The sequence below is a fragment of the Mus musculus genome, chromosome 6 (assembly GCF_000001635.26).
Source record: "Mus musculus strain C57BL/6J chromosome 6, GRCm38.p6 C57BL/6J".
Lineage (NCBI taxonomy): Eukaryota > Metazoa > Chordata > Mammalia > Rodentia > Muridae > Mus > Mus musculus.
This window is the reverse complement of record NC_000072.6, coordinates 87,315,077-87,337,167: the sequence shown is the minus strand read 5'-3', so window position 1 is coordinate 87,337,167 and position 22,091 is coordinate 87,315,077. Positions and strand designations below refer to the sequence as shown.

At 46.3% G+C, this 22,091-nt stretch overlaps 1 protein-coding gene and 1 long non-coding RNA gene across 3 annotated transcripts in view; both read left to right on the top strand.

Moving 5' to 3' along the window:
- Positions 1–1,358: 1,358 nt before the first annotated feature.
- Antxr1 (anthrax toxin receptor 1) overlaps positions 1,359–22,091 on the top strand; it is a 201,957-nt gene continuing 181,224 nt past the window's right edge. The window contains exon 1 of one of the 2 annotated variants that reach the window (XM_006506564.2): positions 1,359–1,871. In XM_006506564.2, coding sequence (XP_006506627.1) covers positions 1,684–1,871 — 188 coding nt within the window. In that variant the 5' untranslated portion in view covers positions 1,359–1,683. The remainder of the gene's footprint in view (positions 1,872–22,091) is intronic. The other variant, NM_054041.2, reaches the window with a different exon arrangement.
- On the top strand, positions 5,132–14,101 carry Gm34090. The gene is made up of 2 exons (XR_001785289.1): positions 5,132–6,984; positions 7,075–14,101. It is a non-coding gene; the product is annotated as a predicted gene, 34090 (long non-coding RNA).

Sequence of the window (22,091 nt, the reverse complement as noted above, 5' to 3'; positions counted from 1 at the left end):
ATCAGCGACCTTTTGCTCTCTCCCAGGCAGACCTTCTAGACCACCCCCAATCCCACCCCATAATATTCTCAAGGCATTTCTCTGCCACCCAAACTCTTAAAGAGCTCAGAGGACACCCAGGACATGAGAATGAGATGTTCTGAACTGCTAGCTTCTCCTGTCCCTTGCTTCCCTGTAGGGACATGTAAACCCTATCCTCCAGGCTCAGATCACTTCCTTTATTACACTGTCCCCAAGTTCCTCCTTGTCCTGGACCAGTGCCCCTCACCCCCTAGTTTTCCAGCCTTCATTGGTCCAGCTGGCTTCTGTAGAGATCCCCTCCTCTTTCTTATCACAGAGCTTAGTGGGGCCAAGATGGGTTTTCCTTGTTTGAGGCAGTAAAAAAATTATAGAAAAAGCAACTGTAGTCAGTTTGAGTATTTTTACTTCTCCTAATTATTTTTTTTTTCCTGCAAACAGCAACTTCAAAAATGTGGGTGCTAGTAGGTGTTACCTGAAGACAATTTTATGAACAAGCATGCCTGGAAAACTGTTAAATCAACTTTCTTCCTACAGAAATTCTCCAGTGTTTAAATTAATAACAGGCATGTATTAGTTACCTGTGATTGAGTAACAAACCACCCCCAAGCCAGCAGCTCAGAGCACAGGCAAACACTGCTGCCTGCTTTCCAAGGTTGGGAGTCAGAGGAGGGCCAGGTCAGGTGCCTGCTTGGGTGTCAGAGGCTGCAGTCACCTGAAGGCTTAGCAGGCACTGGAGAATTAGCAGTGAACAGTTAATCCTCAAACAAGTCACCAGGGTTGGTGTTACCACAAGACTCCCTAAAACGTGGAGATGCGGACAATCTAGATGCCTTGGCTGTTCCAAACCTCAACAACTACATTCGGTGGCATTGTCTGTGCAGATTTTAACCAGAGCCCTTTGTGATCTGCAGTAAAACTATGTAAGATCAAGCCTTGTGCTTCATTTGCACAAAGGCTCCTGTTTGCAAAGTCCTGGCCTGGAGTTGGAGTCACCCTGCTCGAAGGAAATGAGTTTTCATCAAATGTTTACAGGGACTGTATCCGCAGATACAGAAGAGCAAAACAGAAAGAAGGCATGGGGGTTGGGGGATGGTTAGAGAGGATGAAGACCTGGCCGTGGAAAAGTTAAGAAAGGAGACGAAAAGGAAGGATTAATTAAAGGCGTGCACCTCACCTGAAAACTCTTAAGATTTATCCCCTGCCAAAAGTCCCCACCCAATTCCGCCCCAGCCAAGGTCTAGGGGACCCCAACATTTTCGCCGCCCTTGGCCACAAGATGGCACTCTTTAGACTTTTTCCAAAAAAAAAAAAAAAAAAAAAAAAAAAAAAAAGAAGGGAGGGAGGGAGCAAAGACACCGCACTGCCCCAACCAAGAACAATTTGAAAACCCACCCCATCATACTTAAAATCTAGGACAAAGAGCCATCGGGACGGAACTGCTTCGACTGCAAAGCTTCAAGCGCAGCCTGGGAGCGGCCTGGTGGCCCTATCCCGGCAGCTCCACACAGCAGAACGCCCTGGGTCCCTGAAACTCGAAACCCGGGCTCAGAACCAGCGGAAACCAAAGCGAAATCCTTGAACTTCTCTGAACAATTGCTTCCGGGCGTTTGCTGAGAGCCGGGGGACCTGACCGGAGCCCAGGCCGCGTATGGCGCGCCCCTGATGTCACACGGACGCCAGCGAGGCCAGCGCTCCGGCTGCAGCATGGACCGCGCGGGGCGCCTGGGTGCGGGCCTGCGGGGACTCTGCGTGGCTGCACTCGTGCTCGTGTGCGCCGGACACGGGGGCCGCCGCGAGGATGGGGGACCAGCTTGCTACGGAGGATTCGACCTCTACTTCATCCTGGACAAGTAAGTGCCTGGAGGATGCTGCTCTGGGGCGGGCGGTCCCTAGGGCGCACCACAGCTGGCCGCCGGTCCTCAACTGCGGGGCGTCTGAAATGCTTAGCCTGCTTTCTTTGCTGTCTCTGGCCCGGAGCTTGCGAGTCCAGGGAGGATGCAGTTGGCTCTATTTGTCTTATTGCTTTCCAATCTTGGGAGAAGGAATTGCAACCAGAAGTAGAATTTGCAGACACTTCCAAAGTTGGAGACGTGGGTATTCTTCAAAATTAGCCACCTCTTTTTACAAAATGTAAAAATGCAGTCTTTGTTCTCCATGGCATGATGCCTGTTGACCCGGGGCACTTGTGGAAGTCCAAGGCACGGATTCTCCACCTCTGGGGTTCCAACTAGTTTTTGTGCAGACTTCACCATCCGCTTAAGGGCTCTAAGCACCATTTCTGCCCCCTACCCTATAGACAGAAGCCAGCCACAAGGCCACTCTTCCGCCTGATTGGTGTTAACTAAAAATGCTTTCAAATGCTGGCAAATGTCTCCAGCACCCCTTGCCTTCAGAACTGAGGTGTAGATCAATTTGGGCTGATGGTTTTTGACTGATGGGCTGCCAGGGAAACCAGCAAGATTACTCCTTACTAAAAGGAACTTTGCTTAAGGAAGAACTGAGTTAAGTCCAGTTCGACACTTTCCAGATCCCCACAGGGTTTGCCAAAGCCACAGTTACTCAAGTAAGCTTCATGCGCTCTGCTGAAAAGCGGCTACAACAATAAAAAGTGCCTCAAGATCCGGGCTCCTTAGATCTGTGCCAGTGCCAGGAGAGGCGCTTGCAGCTACAGTGGTAGGGAGGTGAATTTCACAGACTGGAAAGTATTTGGGACTTGGAACAAGAGTCCTGAAAAATAAGCTGGCCGCTGGACACCAAATGTGCTTCACAGTTGCTGCTGGGGCTTGATTTTTTTCCGTAGAGGCTGTTTTGAGCTCCAGGTACTTTGGATTAAAAAGCGAGGTCTCTTTCTTACAGATTTACGAGAAGGTGGATACTGAAAATTCAGGGCTGGGCTAAGAAATGGAAAATCTTTTGTGCCTTTAGCAGGTGGGAACTGGAGCCCCTGCGTTGGGGAGCCTCTGGGACTGTGTCTGGAGGCAAAGGTGCTCCCCATTGTGCCCCTCTAAGGGGACTTGGGGGCTGGATCTGTGCCTCAGTCAGCAGGATGCTATAGAACGTATAAGCCCTAGCACCACAAACCCCATAAACTCACTGTGATGGAGGTGGTGCATGCCTGGAAGCCCTGCAGTTGGGAGGAGGTCAAGGTGATTCTGGGCTCCTAGGCTACGCAAGGAGTTTGACGCCAACCAGGGTTGCCTGAGACTGTCTCAAAAGACAACCAAACAACACCAACAAAAGCCATAGCCCAAGAAATCCCAAGAGACCCACGGGGCAACTTGAACAAACAAAAGCATCATTTCCCCAGACCGAGGACTGCCTTGGTGCTGTGAGCATAACCTGGTGGCCTAAATCTATAATTTGGACTGAATATTTTGGTCCAACTTATAAATGGAATTTCTTCAGGTGATGGAAGGGATTCAGTAGAATCATCTTTGGATCATTTCTGAAGGGGACACAACTAAGTCAAAAGCTAGATTTTATTTTATTTATTTATTTATTTTGGAAAAAAATAGTGAAGACATGCTTTCTCTGCAAAAATTTAACTGTACTAGAAGGCACATCCCTGAAAACGGTTTGGAAAAGTTCAAAGAGTATGTGGACAAGGACTATCCGTGTAACCTTAGGCTTACATCTTATAGAGAGTGACAAGGACACAGAAGCTAGGAAGAAGACTATCAGGGGACGGTGGCGGGGGGGGGGGGTTGAATACATAAGCTCTGTGATCTTCTGGGCATGCAGATAGCACAAGTGAGATACAACAAGTTGCTAAAGCTTTTGCAGCCTAATTTACTCTCTGAAGGGCTGGTCTTGGGGTGGAAAAGCTAATTAGAAAATAGCTTTATGATGTCTTAATTTCCAAAGAAAACTATATGTTAAAGCTAATATTTGAACAGAAAGAGTCTGACTCATTAGCATTTAAAGAGGTGGGGACGTGAGGGGACAGTGTGTATTGTGTGGCAGAGGCTTTTAAGGCATTTCAGTGTGCAGCAGTGGCCACCTGTGTCCTGTCTTGCTCAGGGCAGTGTGAACTGGTATTCTTTGTGGACTTGAACTGCATGGTAGAGTTTTCTAGAAGGTCAGAAGTGCTTCATGTTCCTGCTAACCAGAACAGTAGCTACTTGCCGTATGTGCCCCCCCCCCCCCGTGCAAATGAGGACGTGAACTTTTAATTTTGTTTAAATTAAATAGTCACATGTGGCTGCCACATGAGTCGTGCAGATGAGAAGATGCATCGGCAGAAAGCATCGTGTGCTCTTAACACGGCGAAGGTTCTTCTGTTTCATCCAACACGTCTTTATCTTAAGGGGGAAAAATGCATTAGAAAAAGACTCCCTTACTGGGAGTCTATGGTAGTGCTATTTACAATAAAAAGCTGAGAATTACCTAAATGTCCAACAATGGGATTTAAGTAAGACATGAAATATGCAGAGTACTGTACGCTCATTGCAGATTGTGTATGTTTGCAAGTTATTTTAGGAGAAATAGATAATACTTATACTATTATGTTTCCAAACATCATGTGCATTCCACCTTTGTAAGGAGTGAGGCTAGGCTTGATGCCAACACTTGGGAGACCAAGGCCAACCTGAGCTAAGTAACTCGATTCTGTTTGAGAACAGAGCAAAACAAAGCTGATACCAGTGTGTGTGTGTCTGTGTGTGTCTGTGTGTGTCTGTGTGTGTCTGTGTCTGTGTGTGTGTGTGTGTGTGGTGTGTGTGTGTGGTGTGTGTGTGTGTGGTGTGTGAGTGTGTGTGGTGTGTGAGTGTGTGTGGTGTGTGAGTGTGTGGTGTGTGTGTGTGTGTGGTGTGTGTGTGTGTGTGGTGTGTGTGTGTGGTGTGTGAGTGTGTATGGTGTGTGAGTGTGTGTGGTGTGTGTGTGTGTGTGTGTGTGGTGTGTGTGTGTGTGTGTGTGTGTGTGGAGTGTGAGTGTGTGTGGTGTGTGTGTGTGTGTGTGAGTATGTGTGTGTGAGTATGTGTGTGTGTGTGTGTATGTGTGTGTGAGTATGTGTGTGTGTGTATGTGTGTGTGAGTATGTGTGTGTATGTGTGTGTGTGTGGTGTGTGTGTGTGGTGTGTGTGTGTGTGTGTGTGTGTGTGTGTGTGTGTGTGTGTGTGTGTGGTGTGTGTGTGGTGTGTGTGTGTGTGTGTGTGGTATGTGTGTGGTGTGTGTGTGATTGTGTGATTACTTACTATTAGGATAGCATTCCTCTCCGGAAGCTAATAGTTTTAACTTCTGAATTTCCAAATTTCCCTACAGTAAACATACCGGTTTTATGTTCAACAAAATGTGATTTTGACTTCTTAAGGACTGTGTGGAGAGGGACTGTGGTAGATGGACTGAGTTCTCAGCCCCTCACTATTAAGAAAGCAGTCCCCCCTCCCCACTTCACACTTAATCATAAGCCTCTCCGACTTCCTATCATTGTCTTTCTTGGGTATTTTTGAGCTGAATGAAAGCTTGCTAGCATGTCTACATCGTATGCACACCTCCAGCTTGCACCTACAACCATGGCGAGTCCATGTGACTTCTAAGTGCAGAGCTGGAGGATGGGCCACTAGGCAGGCATGGCAAACAGGCGGCAGGGAGTCCCTGCAGACAAAGTCCTGTGTCCTGGAAAGGAACTCCCCAGACACTGCTGTGCATCACACGACCGCAGCAAAGTGGGAAGGGAAAGAATGCTGACTGGGTTTGTGTTTGGGCCTCAGAGACCCTTGGCTGCTGGGGTGCTGGCTACAGGCAGAACAGTGGCCACAGGGAAGGAGTCTGTGGCTACTCTCCCCACCTCTGCAATGCCCTTGCCTCCTGCAGACAGGGGCACTTTTAAAGCTCGGCTCATTTCAGCTCTAAGCAGGATGTATCTCTGGCCTGGAGAGAGCCCAGATTATATAGTTAATGGAACGTCATGTTTTCTCAACCAGGAGCAAAGACCGTATAATGATAACCTAGAACGCCACAGTAACACAATAGGGCGTTATTAAGAGCTCTGGCAACTGGGCCGCACAGGGCTCTACACTGATGGAATTTCATGTTTATATAAACATGCTTTTCTGGTTAGAGTTGGGAAGAGTAGTTTGCTGGGAATTCAATCAGGGATTTGAAAAGTCAGCCTTGGAAGGCCCCATCTAGAGAAGAACAGCGGAGTCTCTCTTGAGTCTACTGTGAATCTCCAGGACCCACCATGGACATGGATACACTGTTCTTTCCTGGCAGGGTCCTTTTCATGCCACGTATTAATTTTCTTTATATAGAAGGAGATGGAGAATTTTCCAACTCCGGTCTCAGGGAAGTGCTGGCCATGATACATGTGCCATGAAGACTTCAACAGCAGAACACTGAGAGAGACCACGGGGTGAAGGGTGGGGGCTACAGGGCAAGACTTACTTTTTGTTCAGCCAGTGTCTCTATCTCTTTTCCCCCAAACAAAGGAAGCTCGCTTTCTCAAGCGTCCATTGGGCATTCCAAGGTGGTACTCATCTGCAGGGCTGTGAGGGAGTGTGGCACCCCAGGGACATGGACACATGAGTAATGGATGCAGAGTGATGCTTGTCATCCTACACTGGAACTTCACTAGGTAGAGCATTGTTTTCCTGGAAGAGACCTGGATTTCTAACAGCTAACTTACACAGGAAATTTTGAGAGTATGAAGTTCAGTGAGCTTCTCAGACCCACATGCTTTCACAAGGGACAGAGGAGCACTGTCTGGAGTGGTAGACAGGTTGATCCCTAGTCTGTAGATGGTAGGAAGTTTTGTTCACTATCCCCCTGAGTTAGAACTGCCCAGAATCACAACTAGATCCTGGCAGAGCAACAGAGCAGGACTTTCCTGCTCGCGACTCCCAGCCTGGTCCCTTCTGCTCATCTCTACCCAGCACCATTGGGCTGTAATAGGAAGCACACAACAGTGCAGCCAGTGAGATCCAGTGGGTTCCAGGTGCAGCCAGTGAGATCCAGTGGGTTCCAGGTGCAGCCAGTGAGATCCAGTGAATTCCAGGTGCAGCCAGTGAGATCCAGTGGGTTCCAGGTGCAGCCAGTGAGATCCAGTGGGTTCCAGGAATTGAAAATCCTTGCACCAGAGTTTCAGTAAATCATGGAACCCAAGCAGTTAAGACTGCTTAATTTACGGAGCAGCTGCTAGACCACCGTTCATCAGTTGCTGCTGGTAGGGAATTCTTCACGCTCCTGCCAACACCCCTTCCCACCTCCCAGAGACCTGGGGCTGGTGATTCACACTCTGGGGTGTGATCTGTATTCTGCACTTAAAGGTCCAATGAGTTAGTAGCTTGTTCAGATTGAATTTGACAGAAAAGAGAAATTTAAGCTTGCAGATGTGTCAAGGCACACAGATGTAGCTTGCTTTCTGAAATGCCTTGGAAGGTCCTTTAGAGGAAGGAGAATGTAAAGCAAGTGCCAAGAGAGGGGAGCAGGGTGCACTAGAGCATACCTTGGACAAGCGAGACAGTAACCTTAAAAGACACCAGGATGGACTTCTCTGCAGGGCCAGGATGTCACTTTGTTCAAATGTTCCAGCAGTTTGGTTCCAGGTTTGAAGAGGGCCTATCAGTTGGTAAGACTGCCTGCAAATAGGAAGGCTCAGTGTGTAGACGAAAACTAAGAACAATGAAAGCGTTTGTTTTGTGTTTCTGTCTGGGTGAATACTTTATCTCTACTATTCTTAACTCTGGAGACCTGGGAAAGCTCAGAGTTACGCTGAGAATAGAGTCCAGGGGGCTGGAAGAAGGCATCTGACCTATAATTATAACCTATAATCATCTCCTAGCATGCTAGGGACAAACTCTGGCATCCCTTGGACGACAGTGCTGACACACAAATGCAGATTAGACTTGCTTTATGTGTTATGCTAACATAAATGGGTTTTGGGTGTCAGAACAAGAGACCAGACTTAGTCACTTGTACTAATTGAATTATTCCATAACTCAAGAAAAAGAGGATATTTGGACATTTTGACATGTTTTTTAGACATGCCAGGTTCTCATTGAAAAAGTCATTCGACTTCTTCCATTACACTTGGCTTATTCTTTTCATGTACTTGGCATAGATATGTTCGCAATAGCGATCAAAGTGATTGAAGCTCTTGGCTCAGCAATGAAAGTCCGGATAGCACAGAGCCTACAGCATGCCACGTCCTGTCTCGGGAGGTGCAAAGAAGGCTGAAGCCGGAAGCTGTCTGGACCGGTGGCCTTTTAGGCAGAGGACATTAGAAGGACTCTGGGATTCAAAAGCTGAGGGCTCCAGTGTGGATTTGGGGCAGGGCGGGAAAAGTCAAGTTTAGAACAGCAGGGAGAATAACAAGTGGCAGTCACAGCCTGGCTCCCTGCCAGGCTCTGTGGCATCAATGGTGCCTGTACATTTAGCCCTTGCAGTCCCTGTAACATCTGAACAGTCACCGTCGCCACTTCACTGGTGACGAAACTGAAGTGGAGGCCGAGACTACTTTAAGTGGTAAAGCCGACCCCAAACCCATTATTTCCTCGAAAGGTGCAAAGATTGAGAAGTCAAAAGATCATGAAATCAGTCAGGAGACAAGCTAGGTTATGCTGTGGTAATGAGTAACCTTCGAGTCCTAGTCACGGGTTACACTCAGGGCTGTCCTGGACAGCTGCAGAGGAAACCAATGTTGGAGGAGGGAAGTGACGCAAATCCTCCCACTCACAGCCCACTGGTCCAAACTGGCCATGTGTCCTCACCTTGTGGAAAGGGACTGAAGGAATGTACACTAGGGGGAAGAAATGCCAGATACGTGTGGGCATTCGCAGCCTCTACTGCAAGCATAATTACATAGTCTGCAGGCCTGCGTAAGCAAGAATAGCAGCTACAGTGGGACACAGAGCCAACACGTCTGGAGGGGGTCAGTTTGGAGCTGGATCTAGGGCATATTAATCAATCAGAAGTTACTACTGGCATAGCACTTCAGATCTTCCTGGGAGGTGGTGATGCCCTTCCATTCTTCCCTTCTCCCATCCCCCATACTTAAGAGAAAACCTTTAATGCCATGGGTATTAAGAACATTAAATCAGTCAGGGCAGGCTATCCAGTGTTTGCTGTGGTGATGAGCAGTCTGCAAACATCAGTGACAGGCTACACCATGATTACATGAACAGGGAGTGAGATGCCAGATGTGGTTCTCTGCCACCTAAGTGCTCCATGAGTATATGGGAAGGACAAGAACTCCTCTGTATGTAGTTGGTGGAATCTAAGGGGATTTGACAGGATGGACAGCCAGTGAAGTCGTCCTCCACTGAGGCAACAGTGTTAAGAGTTCCTACACAGAGGAACTCTTCTGTCCCAATTCAGAGCGTGACTTTGGAGTGTCTGGCTCCCACCCGTGTGTCTTGATGGAGATGCAATTTGGTGAGATAGTCTTTCATTATGAAGGAATGAGGGTATTAAATATCATTAATTAATTGTTAATTTCATGATTCTCTTCCTGATCATTGTGATAACCAAAAATTAATAGATTGCCTCTACACTGATTTTCAAGAGCCACCAAGCAGAGGCTCCACTTTGTGAAGAATCCTTGCTAAAGGTTGAAAAGCAAAGCAACACACACCAAGCTTGCTGCCTTTGAGGCTGGAGAGCCTCGTGGTTAGGAATACTTGGCGCTCTTGCAGAGGAGCTGGGTTTGACTCCCAGCACCCACATGGTGGCTCACAGTCGTCTGTAACCCCACTCCTAAGAATTCTGGTGCTCTTTCCTGGCCTCTGCAGGCACTACACAGGGGGCACAAGACAGCTATTCAGAAAACCTACCCCCTGCCCCCAACCAAACTAATTAATGAATTTAAATAATTTTTAAAAGCTTGTTGATTCCTAGCATGAAAGGATTCATCTGAGCAGGAGAAGCAGTGGTCAGGAGGAAGTGGACCAGTGAGAAGGGAGTGTGCTAAGGCCCTGGGTCCCACCCACCCTGGGTCCAGGCTCACTGGGGAACACTCCGGAGATGATTGTGGTGTGAGTCCTTCACTCTCACAGTAAGTGTGAGGCTGAGCAGAAAGACAAGAACAGCTGGCACTCAGCTCAGTGGACAGTGGCCTTCCTCCTTGCTGGAGAACAAATGGAAGCCAAGGCAACACACCCTTCCTAACTGAACTCCAGGGAGAATTCTTGCTCGGATGAGAGAGGCCAATGTGATGTGGAGGAGCAGAGCTGGTGTAGCAGCAAGGCCATTTCTTGCCCATCAGTGTTGACAAATCTTATGTTGTGCACACACAGACCAGCCATGATGCTCACTACCTTGGCTCCTTTCCCATCAAGACTCCAGAAGGAACCATGTGTGCTTCGTGCAGGATAGGGGAAAACCAAGCCTCACTCATAGGGGTTATGAAGGCCAATGTAGAATCAGAAAACTCCAGTTTCAAACTCAATGTTTGACCAAACATTATGAGCTTGGGATATTAAATCAGTTAATCTCTCTGAAGCTTGGTTTGCTCTCTTAATAAAATGGGCATTAAAATTTATTCTCACAGAAATGTTCTAAAGATTAAAATCTTTCACCAGCATTTGGCAAATGCATACCAGATGATGAGTGATAAAGATGGAGGTGCTGATGTTGCTGGTGATAAGGATGATGGTGGTGATATGGAGATATGAGAGATAGTGGTGAGAGAGTTGAAAGTGGTGGAGTGATGGTGGTGATGATAATGACAGGAATGGTGATAGTAGTAGTGACAGTTCATAACAAAGGCTGTGGTTACAGAGTTGGTGATAATGATAATGGGATGATTGTCGTAGTGGCTGATGGTGACAGGGATGATCATAATGGTGCTGGTGAAAGAGATGATGGCAGTCATGATGCTGGCAGTGATGGGGTGATAATGGTCATGGTGGACAACAGTGATGATGACATCAGTGGTCATGGTGCTGTTGGTGACAACTAACCCAAGAGAAATGCTGTGGTCCTCTAACAAGTGATTCCTCCCTATCTTCCAAGCAATGAGATCATCTGGCCAGGATAAGGGGCATATCATATCTGTTTATTTTTCTTCCTCTTCCCCCTTCCTCCACTTTTTCCTCTTTTCCTCTCCCATTCTCTCTCTCTCTCTCTCTCTCTCTCTCTCTCTCTCTCTCTGTGTGTGTGTGTGTGTGTGTGTGTTGTGACAGGAACTCATGTAACCCAAGCTGGCACTTCAACTCCTGGCACTCCAACTTCTGTGAAGTGCTAGGGGTCCTGGGGTTCACAGGCATGTGCCATCTCTCCTGGCTCAGGGGTGCGTCATTTCAATTCAGTATTTATGAAACTATGCTAAGCCTTAGGAATTGTAGAGCCCAAGATATGTCCTGTTCTCAGGGAGCTCAGGTTTCCATGGAGCAGACAACACAAGAGAGACTGCTAGTGGAATCGTGTGGTTGATAGGAGAGGGGCTTTCACTTTGGACCAGGAATATGGCAATTGAGCGAGATCTTGTCAGACGTTCAAAAAAGCAATGTACAAGAAAGCCAAGTGGCACATACTCTACCCTTTGGGTGTGACAGGGAAAGGCCTTAGAAAGAATTTGCATTCTATCCCTCCTGCAGTAACTTTGGAGATTAGTGATTAATTTCTTTTTTTTTTAAGATTGGGAGTTTCTGAGAACATGGCAGCCAGTGTATGTCTCTATTGGATATATATATCGATTGCCTGTTTTTGTAGAGACAAAAGAATAAGGGAAACTGAAAACTTTTTGTTTTGAGGAGCAAGACTTGAGTAGTTGGCAGGCTGTGTGTGAAGAAGCAAGTTTCAGAAAGCAAGAGAATCTTGTCATGGACGGACGGGGAGAGTCTGAACATGTAGGGCATTTGGGTGGAGACGCTGAGCAGGCGGCTTCCCTGGAGCCTTAGGGCTGAAAATAAAGCTTTGAATATTGTTAGCCCAAGGGCAGCTATTGATGTGGGTGCAGATAATAGTTAATATAAAGACTAAAGATACTAATATAAAGACTTAAGATGTCAGGAAGAGGTGGAGTTTGAAGAAGAAGATGGCCAAGGTCCAATCCAGAGGGACTGTCAATAGTTGTCTAGGAAAAGAAGAAATGGTACTCATATTCGTCTGGGCATGGCAGGGCAGTGGGGAGAGGGGCGGTACAAGGCTGTATCACTGGGAAGCAGAGGGGTGAGTCAGGTGAAGGGTGATCATCTGGGACATTTGCCTCGAAACTCATCTCTTCCTGTGCCTTTGGTATCAGAGGGTGATGTGTCTCATAAGCCAGGTCTGCCCATTCTCCACATGGCCATCACCTTAGCTCAGGTCTCCACCATTTTTACCAGTAGAATGAAATCTTGCCCAAATTGACCTCTTTTTGTACCTCATCTAACCTGTCTCTTGGAACTCTAGCACTAAGTCAATCTGTTTGTTGGTTGGTTGGTTGGTTGGTTAGTTGGTTGGTTTGGTTTGGTTTGGTTTGGTTTGGTTTGGGTTTTGTTTTTTGACACACATCTAATCTTGACACTGACTTCCCTAAGCCCCACCTCTCAGACACACTCTGAACAGAGTAAAGCTCTCTCATGACCAAGTGTGAATGCTTTGGTAAAATACCAGGGACTTTTACTGCCGTAGTCACCATGTAGTCCCCAGGTTCCATTTCTTACCACATCCTATACCTTTTAACCTTACAATGAAATGGCTGTGGGTTCCACAGCTAAGTCACACCCTTCAGCTGCGGAGCGGTTATCCACTCTATCTCCACCTAAGTCATGCCCACTTATCTTAAGGCATTAGCTGTGGGCTTCATATACACTCCCCCAAATAATTAAGAACCTCCACCCCTCTGCATTGCATCTTGACTTAAAAATCTTTCTCTTGTTTAGAGTCTCTCAAGCCCAAACAAATCCTGCCCTCTGACAGCAGCGGTGTGGTCCAGAACATATATGGAAAGGAAGCATGCTTAGTGTTTGTCAGGAAACCTCTCTACCCACACTTTATCTTTTCCATTGCCCTCCAGTGCTCATTGGCGGACAACCCCACTAGAGTACAAAGGGCCTCCAGGGATGGCAAAGTTTATGAGCAGCATCTTGATCCATCTGCTGTCACCCCTCCCATAAAAACAAGTACATCTTCACAGATGACGCTGGAAAGCAGTTAAGAAGAGAGTGTGCCAATCCCAGTTGGAGCCATAGCACTCCAGCAGTCAAACAACAAACAGGGCAAAGTGAGATACATCACTGAGCACTTGTGGGATGCTAGGGATCCTTGTTACCAAGGTGACCAAACATCCTGGCTTGCCCAGGAGAGGCCTGGTGTGGTTTTTGCTGTCCTAGTATAATTAATAGCTTCCTCTTTGTCTCTCAAAACTGGCTCCATTTGGCTTTTCAATTTTAGGGTGATTGTGATTGTTAACTGTCATCAAAGAGAGAACAGATTAAAGACAAACTGTAACTGATCTTCTACCTTCTGTTCTGTTAAAGTGGGCAACAGTCAGCCCTTTAAATGACCCAATTTTAAGCCTTACCCAGGAGCCCCACTCCATTATTTCCATATCAATATATGGAAATTCTGCTATCCTCAACTGTGTTAAGTTCCTCACCATGAACTGCAATTGTCCATTTCCTAACCCCACCATGGGGAGGCAGTATTGCATAGCCATCATGAGCATGGGGTTAAATGCTAAGGTCTTAGGGTTTGGAGCAAAATCATGGTCCAGGAAATGTACAGATCACTGAGTAGGGCAGAGATAGCGGAGCTGGCCACACTCAGAGTGCTAACTTTAATGGCAGTGAATCCCAAGCACAGCGCCTGCTGCTTAGTAAATACTCAGTACAGGAGGAATCTTAGTTATTAGCCTGTCAATTCCAAAAAGCAGACCAGGTATGTGTGGCTGACTGACTGACTGAATGATATTTTGTAAAGAAGCTCGAGAAGATGAAGACAGAGAAGATGTTTAAAAAGAAACAAAGGCATCAAGGCCGGGAGAAGATCCAGCGGTGCTCATTGTCCAGCCTGACAGCCTAACATTAAGAATGATTTTGTTCCTTGGGACTCGTGGTAGGGTAGAACCAGCTCCTGCAAGCTGTCTGCTGATCTCCACTCTTGCACTGTGGCACATGTGTGCTCCCTCAGAGAAGCAAATGTAATACTTTAAAAAAAAAGAAAAAAGAAAGGAAGACATGAATGGCTCTTAGAAGTGTTATCTGGGGGCATCATAAGAGCAAAAGCTAAAAGGTATCGATCTGATGAACTCAATGAAATTCGAGAAAGGGAAGAAAGCTTGTGACTTCAGGAAAGGAAGCCAAATACAGACAGCTTCACCCCACCCTGTCTCGCCATCACCGAGATGTGCCCCATTCTCCCACCAGAGGTCTTGGGAGGTGACTAGAGAGCCTACATCACAGCCAAGGGATGGTGACACACAAAGCTAGTAGGAAATTAATAGGAGAAACAGGGCAGATGGGCGGAGTGTGAAAGAGGTCAGCCAGGGTCTGTTTTCAAGCCTGTTGCCAAGTTTAAGGGAAAAAAATTAGAAAAATACTTTCAAGGAGCTTCTTGAACAAAGCAGGAAATAAATTTGAAGTAAGAAGTAGTGAAGAATGGGACCTGGTTGGACAAGACTCCCTTGGAGGCTACATGCCTCATTGTGCTATCCCTGCGCAGAGCACCTGTGCAGGAGAGCGGGGGGCAGACATACCACAGGGGAAATAACCCGGGCATCTTTAAGACTATGGTCCTATCCAGCATGGACTCCAGGGAAATGCGAGGCTTTTGGCTTTGATTATGTGGCTGCAATAGGGTCCCAAAAGGAGGCCAGATAGAGCATGAGGGAGCCTTGGGTAGAGACCAAGAAAACAAGAGAGAATGCAGGAGTGGTGTGAATATGTCCAGAACCAACCAACAAACCTTGCTAGGATGGATTTTTTTCTTGTATCAACAGTGAAGGTCAAGAGGCAAGTCCACCCTCAATTCTCCCTAGCCTGACAGACGTTGTTCACATTAGCCCATCAAGACCAATCACATTCCCTGTGTTAACTTCTTGGAGGAGCTTGAAAGCTTAAGAGGATACACACAGTCAAACTGGTGTACAGTCGTTTGTTTTACTTTGGAGTTCAGCTACACTTCCTGTTCAAGGATGAAGATGGGGCCTAAAGATTTTTTTGACACCTTAAGATAAGCGATTAAATAAAATCGCTGAGGCAAAAGTAGGAAGTGAACGTTGGTTAGCTCCATCTGACAAAGAAAATAAAACAAGAACTTGTGAAACGGGAGGTAAAATATGAAGTGGAAAGCAAGGGACCTAGGACGATAAAGTATAAAGCAAGGCAGTAGTTAGAGGCACTCAGGAAGTAGTGAGAGGCAGAGTTGGCCATGTAGACAGTGACACTGTAAAGGCGTGGTGGGAAGTCATAGTTCCAAAAGAAGATAGATGCAGTTAGGGGAAGATGCTAAGGGTGACAGCAATGGTCACCCAGAGCGCCACATGCTCCTCAGTGCTGATGTGCAGCCTGGACAGGTCATTTAAAGACACTAGAAGACAACTCTTCTACTTAAAGAAAGCCTGAAAATATGGATTGGATAGGTCCCTCAACTAAGAATCAAAACTCAATATTTATTGGATGAATCTAATACCTAGACTTTTTTTCTAGTTAGAAATTAATTTTCAAGACAAAAAAAAAGAAGAAGAAGAAAGAAAACACATGCTACCTACAAGGGCTTTGAAACATTCAGTGCAAAAAATGTGATTGCTAAAATGCATCTTTTATAATGGATAAAACCATTTTGTTGCTGTCACTTGTAACTGAAGAAAACATCAAAGCATTTTCAGATAGCTACAGATTGTTCTAGAAAGGGGAGTGGTTCCTTGTTGTTGTTGTTATTGTTGTTGTTTTTAATGAAAATCATCCAAAGCATGAATCAAGATTTACAGAAACATTTAAACTGTGATGTTTGTTGCGTAAAAGGAGTGTTTCTGGTGGTGGGGTGTATAGCTGTGATTGTAGCTCTCAGAAGGCTGTGCCAGGAGGATGGAGAATTCTAGGCCCGTCTGGGCTGTACAGCCAGACGCAAACAGCCAGACCCAACTAACAAACTAAACAATAAGTAACAGCACAGCTGCTGAAACCTTTTAAGGAAACAAGCGTCTCGCTGATATTTTCAATGTCCAGTCGATAACTGCACTGACAAACAAGAACCGTCTATGAGAAAGAAAATGTGAAGTCTTCCAGTGAGAAGCTTATACCCCGCTAAATATTAAAGTCCTTGGAAATAATGCCCACATTGCTGAGAAGCGCCCAAAGTAGGGTCAGCTCATCTAAAGAAAGCTGGAGAAACTCTTCCAAGAACAGGAAGTATTCAGAGACTAAAAATGTGAGGGAGAAGCTTAGACTGCTAACAGTGCACCCACTGTGTGTGTGTGTGTGTGTGTGTGTGTGTGTGTGTGAGAGAGAGAGAGAGAGAGAGAGAGAGAGAGAGAGAGAGAGAGAGAGAGAGATAAATTTCTAGGAAGAGGAAACATTTATGAAGGGCACAAAAATAAGTAAATAAATACGACAGAAGATGATTTCCCTGAGCTAAAGAGAGATCGGCTGCTTCTGTCTAAATGAATCACCAAGCACCTCTGCCAAATTAATTTTTAAATGGCTCTCAAATTACATGATCTTAGAAAATTCTTAAAACATATGAGTAAGTAGAAAATTCTATGTTCTTCAAAAAAAAAAAGATTTCTTTACTCCCCCTCAAAAGTAAGACTCAGAATGGCATTATATTTTTTATTCTGCAACATTGATTGCTCTAAAAAAAAAAAACCTCAGTAATTATAGATCTTGAATAAATGTGCCTTTTAAATCCCTCACCTAGCCTCGGACATGCCAATTTCAAAATATGTGCCATCTGTGGGCCCTACTAAAAAGATTATGTGAAAAGATTGGTACCAAAATGGAAAATACACTTAAAACAAGATGTAAAAACAAAAACTCACAGAGAGAAGTATGTAATGGCCCTAACAAGGTTGTCAATATGATTATGGAGCAAAAGTTAAGACTTGGTTGATTTTTTATAGGAGAAAACACACTGTTGTGTAAAATAACCAAAATTTCCCTTAATGCATTTACTTAAGCTAGAAAATGCTGTTAGCTTCTTGCTCCACCCTCTTCCTCCCAGACCCACCTGCTGGGTCATGGGTGATCTAAAACACCCTGGATTTTGATGATAATCACCTCCTGTTATAGGTCCTCCCCCCACACCCCTACCCCCAAGTTCCCTTCAGGAGAGATGTCCTACCTTTCAGACACTGCATTTCCTGAGGCCGACTGGGAGAGAGGGGTCCTTTGGTTCTGGACACACTGGCTCATGCAGTCTGTCCTGTCCTCAAGGGCTGGGAGGTTTCTGTACTAAACTCTCACCGAAGCAGGCAAGAATGGAGACCTTCTCAGTCTGTTTAGGAGGCGACCCACCCGACGTATCAACTGAAGGCAGAATGATCATGGACAAAACTTCCTGCAAAATTTGAATGCACACCTTGAGTTCTAAATTTCAAAAAGCAACAAAATAACAGTGTGGTAAACTAATAGGATCCCGAGCCCTAATAAAGCCATGGGCAGCATGGTGTGTCGACCCCTACAGAGTGTGCCATGACAGCTTCCATGTGACAGTGGAAACCATGGTATCATCTACGCTGACTCTGCAAGATGTCTCTGGATACTTACACATTCTGAGACAGAGAGGATATGAATAATAATTAATGAGGCTGACTTAATAAATATATCCTAAACCCGATACCCCTTAGAGAATAAACTTTCCTTTTAAATGCCCATGCACTATGTATTAGTTCACAGAGAGTGCCTCATGTATCCCAAGGCACAAGGTTTCCCACCCACATGCTCAGCAACAAAGAACTGGGAATGAGCAGCAAAGTACCTCAAACTTCAGCTATAAGGATGATAGTTATGGCTCTTGTGTCAGCATGCCATGAGGAAGACAGGACAATATATTTTTTAAAAAATTAGAAAGACCCAGAATGGAAGAAGTGGCCGTCTAGGACAGAGGTTGGCAAACTATGGCTGAGTCTCTGTTTTTCTAAATAAAATTTTGTTGTAGCACCATCATGCTCATTTGTTAGGGCTCAATGTTGCTTTTATACTTAAAAAAAAAAAAAAAGAGTTGTTGACGTGGAGACCCTAAGTCCTGCCCACTCTTCAGTACCAAGGGGGACTAAAATATTACTGTCTGGCTCTTCATAGATAAAGTTGACTGACACCCCCCCCCACTCACCCTGAACTAAGGAGACATCTGAAACCCATAGGGATGTGCAAAGAATATCATTACCAAGGCCGGCCGGCCTTCTGGGTGTGTGCCTGTGTGGTTGGGACCGGTGCCCTTGGTGAGAAGGGCTGGCATTTGGCCGTATGCTCTGCTATTCCCATCTTGAAATTCTTAATAACTTTTCAACAGGGTGAAAAGTTTTCATCCTGCACTGGTTCCAACAGCCAACGACGGGAATCAAGGAACAATACGTATTTCTTAAGTGCTGTGTTTCTTATTACATATATTACAACTATAATGAAACCCTTGGTCCTCCTGTGCCCCACTGTCTGTCTAGCACAGAGAGGTGGGTGCCATATAAGGGGTGAGGCACTTACCCTCTTTAGACCTGATATGCCACCTCCTTTTTAGCATCTGTCCCCCAACCAATCCATCCCCCCGAGGTTCTCAAGGAGGAGAAGCGAGCTCTGTCACACTGCCCCTCTGGGGTGCACATTTCTTAATCAAGGGACACATGGAGGGTCAATTTCTGTGCAATTGCCAAAAAGAAGTGCCCTGTAGAAATTCACAATATCTTCTCTGTTGTGTGTAAAAAGAGATGGTATAAAAGTGCTCAGCTCATCGGTTCTATAAAAGTAAAAAAGAAATGGAAACCAGCCCATGTGGAGAATGAAGACATCCTACTACTGTCTGACAAGCGCTTCTGCAGCCTGGAGAAGATGCAGGCATGGCAGATGATGTGGCCGGTTACATGAGGACAGAAGTGTGGCCATAGATGAAGAGATCAAAGACCCTGGTTCAAGCTTGGAGGAAGGTCTGGAAGCAGGTCACTGCAGAGTGGGTAGTGCCCCAGTCTGACTGCGGCTTGGGGGGTGGGGGGTGTGGAGGAGGTGTATGAGGGAGCGGGCTATGACCAGGTCTCACTGTGGCTGGGGGCTGGTCTGCAGGGGCGGGGATAGTGCCCAGGTTTGACTACAGCTGGGGTTGGGCAGGGCAAGGCCCCTGTTTGAGCACCTGAGGAGGGGAGATGGGCCTCAGGGCCTACCTTTTGTTTGTCTTTCATACCTACATTTCCTTCAGTGAACAAGCTGCTTTGTTGACATTCTATTTTGAAATTCTGTCCTGTGGACCCTCAGTCTTTGTCACTTCCCCACAGTGGTAATTTTCCATAGCATCTTTGGGTGACATCGGTCCATCCCTTTTCAGCCTTCTAGGAGATGTGATGCAGCTCTCATGGGGTCATCTCTGAACCTGGAGAACATGAGAAATGAATCATGAGGTTCAGCCATAGAAGCGCCTGCTAGGACAACTTAACATCTTCTGTCTTAACGACATTACTTTTTTTGTTGTTGTTGTTGTTGTTGAATTTGCACCAAAAATAACAGTAGTTTGTAAGCTTTTCCTGGTTGTGTGCATGTGTGAGTGAATGTGAGTGTGTGCAGTGTATGTACATGTATTTGTGTGTGTGTGTGTGTGTGTGTGTGTGTGTGTGTGTGTGTGTGTGTGTGGTGTGAGTGTATATGTGTGTGTGTGGTGCATACATGTAAGAGTGTGTGTGTGTGTGTGTGTTGGAAAGGCAGAGCAGAGGAGAAGGGAGTACCTGTCTGGTTAAGACACCTTTTGAATCATGAGTCACAGAAAGAAGTGCTCCTTCTAATGTGGCGGCGACTGCTCAAACTTGCACAGCCTACCAGAAGTCCCCCGAGGCGCTGTTTTCTGTTACTTTCTGCAGCACATTCTGGTTTTTCAATCTTATTATGCTTCATTTCTTTGAAAAAGAAAAAGTTGGCGATATACCAGTAGCTGATTTCCCAATCTCTGCCTGCATTCTGCAGGGTGAGCGTCATTGTTTTCGAAGCCATCAGTTGGACTGACTAAGGGAAGTCATGTGGCAGGAGAGAGGTCAGGCATCATGGCTGGTGGAGGCACCACAGCAGCAGGCAGAGCAGGATGCATGTCCCCAGACAGAGGACGAGGAAAGGTGCTCAGCACTGGGGTTAGCATCGGAACTAGTATTTGAAGAAACTGAAGTGGAAGCAAGAGACAGGGTGCAGGAGGGAGGCTTCATTGTGGCCACAAGAGGACAGTTGATAAAGGCCTAGGCCAAATAGGGCTCCAACTTATTAGGGTGTAGAAAGAGGAGAGGATGGGAGAACCTGGGAGAGAGTACGCAGTGGCTAATTGTGGGTCCACCCATTGTCTCTGAAGCTACTGCGCATATCTGTACCCACCCAGGACCCAAGAGTGTCACTAGCATCAGTGACTTAAGCCAGGTGGGGGTAAGGATGAGTGGGACTGACCATTTTGTAATCTCTGTCTTAGCTATGTAGGTCTCCGGGATAAGCAGTCACCAGTGGTGGATCCCGCCGCATGCTTGCTGTGTGTCCTTTTCATTATGCTCTGGTTGTTTGGATAGAAAATGTGTTTTCAAGGCATTTAACCACAGGGTCAGAGACTCTCGGGAGCAGAAAAGAATGCTCTTGTGTTCAGAAAACAACTGGGTAAAATCTGACTCTGCTTTCGCCCCTCTTTGCATACATAGCAGGCCCTTGGAAGTGACTGGACTGTCACCTGAGGGCAATGCTAGGTTGCTCTGTACAGAATCCCTCACAGAGGGTGATGTCAAATGTCTCTTGTCTTTTTTTTTTTTTTAATCATATTTCAAATACTGGAGACAAAAATACTGGAGAAAAACAAAAATAAGTAAGGGACCTGGGGATGCTCTCGGCAATGATCATCAGCAGGGCTTACAGTACAGACCTCGGCTTTTCCTCCCTGGGGAGTGGCGAGCCCTTTCAAAAACCCACTTCAGTTTCATACTGGGCAAGGCTGACCTGGCTCTGATTGGATCCCAAGGGTATCAAGTGAATCTTCCAATAGACAATTCTGTAATGCTGTCTCCAGGCAGGACTCCTGGGAGGCTATTTTAATTCCAAATTATGAAGAGACCTGTGCTTGCAGAATAGAGACACAAAATCCCCAGAGGAGACCCCTCACTGGTCTCCATACCACTCAAACCCACCATGTCCGAGGGAACAGGCATCTTTTGGTACTCTTAATATTTGGGTTTAGAAGGAGGTTCTTGTTTCTACCTTGCAGCTTGAATAGCTGTGGCTAGGTTAGTCCGGCATGACTGGGTTTTAGGTACACAACCCTTAAACAGACAAAGGTGATATGTCATATGATTAAAATACATAGCTGGGTGGAGAAAAGCTGGACTTGAATACAAGCTGCCATTTCCCCAGACAGTACCTAGCTTCTCCCAGTTGGGATCAGGAATGCGACTCTAGGCTCTAAGTGAGAGTGACCCTATATAGGTCTGAGCTACCAGGGGTTCGTTATGCTGGGAGGAGCCTCTAGGGCAGTTTCTAACTGGAAAATCAGTCAAACGACAAATGGTCAATGCACACCAGAGAGCCTTTAAGTCAAAGAATATGCATCTTCTACTCCTGGAAAGGCAGGGGTTACCCAGAGTCCCCTTGGGTGGTTTCCAGAAGACGGGAAAGGTAGGACAGACTGCTAAGCTGAAAGTGCTGGGTAGTTGGTGAGGTGGGGGGCCTGTGGCACGGGGCAGGCCAGCCTCCTGAATGGGAGTTTGGGTTCAGCTAGGGTTGTGTTAGGTACGAAACCCCTTTGTTACACAGTGCATTAAGGGGCTTCTCCTCTCTCCCCTGTCTGAGTCTCCACTTTCCCTGTAACCAGGTCTCTCACAGTGGTTTGCTGCTAATATGACACATTGGAAAGATTTCCAGGGCTCATGAGTTAGTGGTCACTCGTGCGATGTGGCATGAGAAGTCATGAAGAACATTCTGTCTAGAAGGGGTTCAGTGGGAGGGGCATGCAAGAGGGTAGGTGGTGGGGAAAGTGAACAAAAATACATTATATATG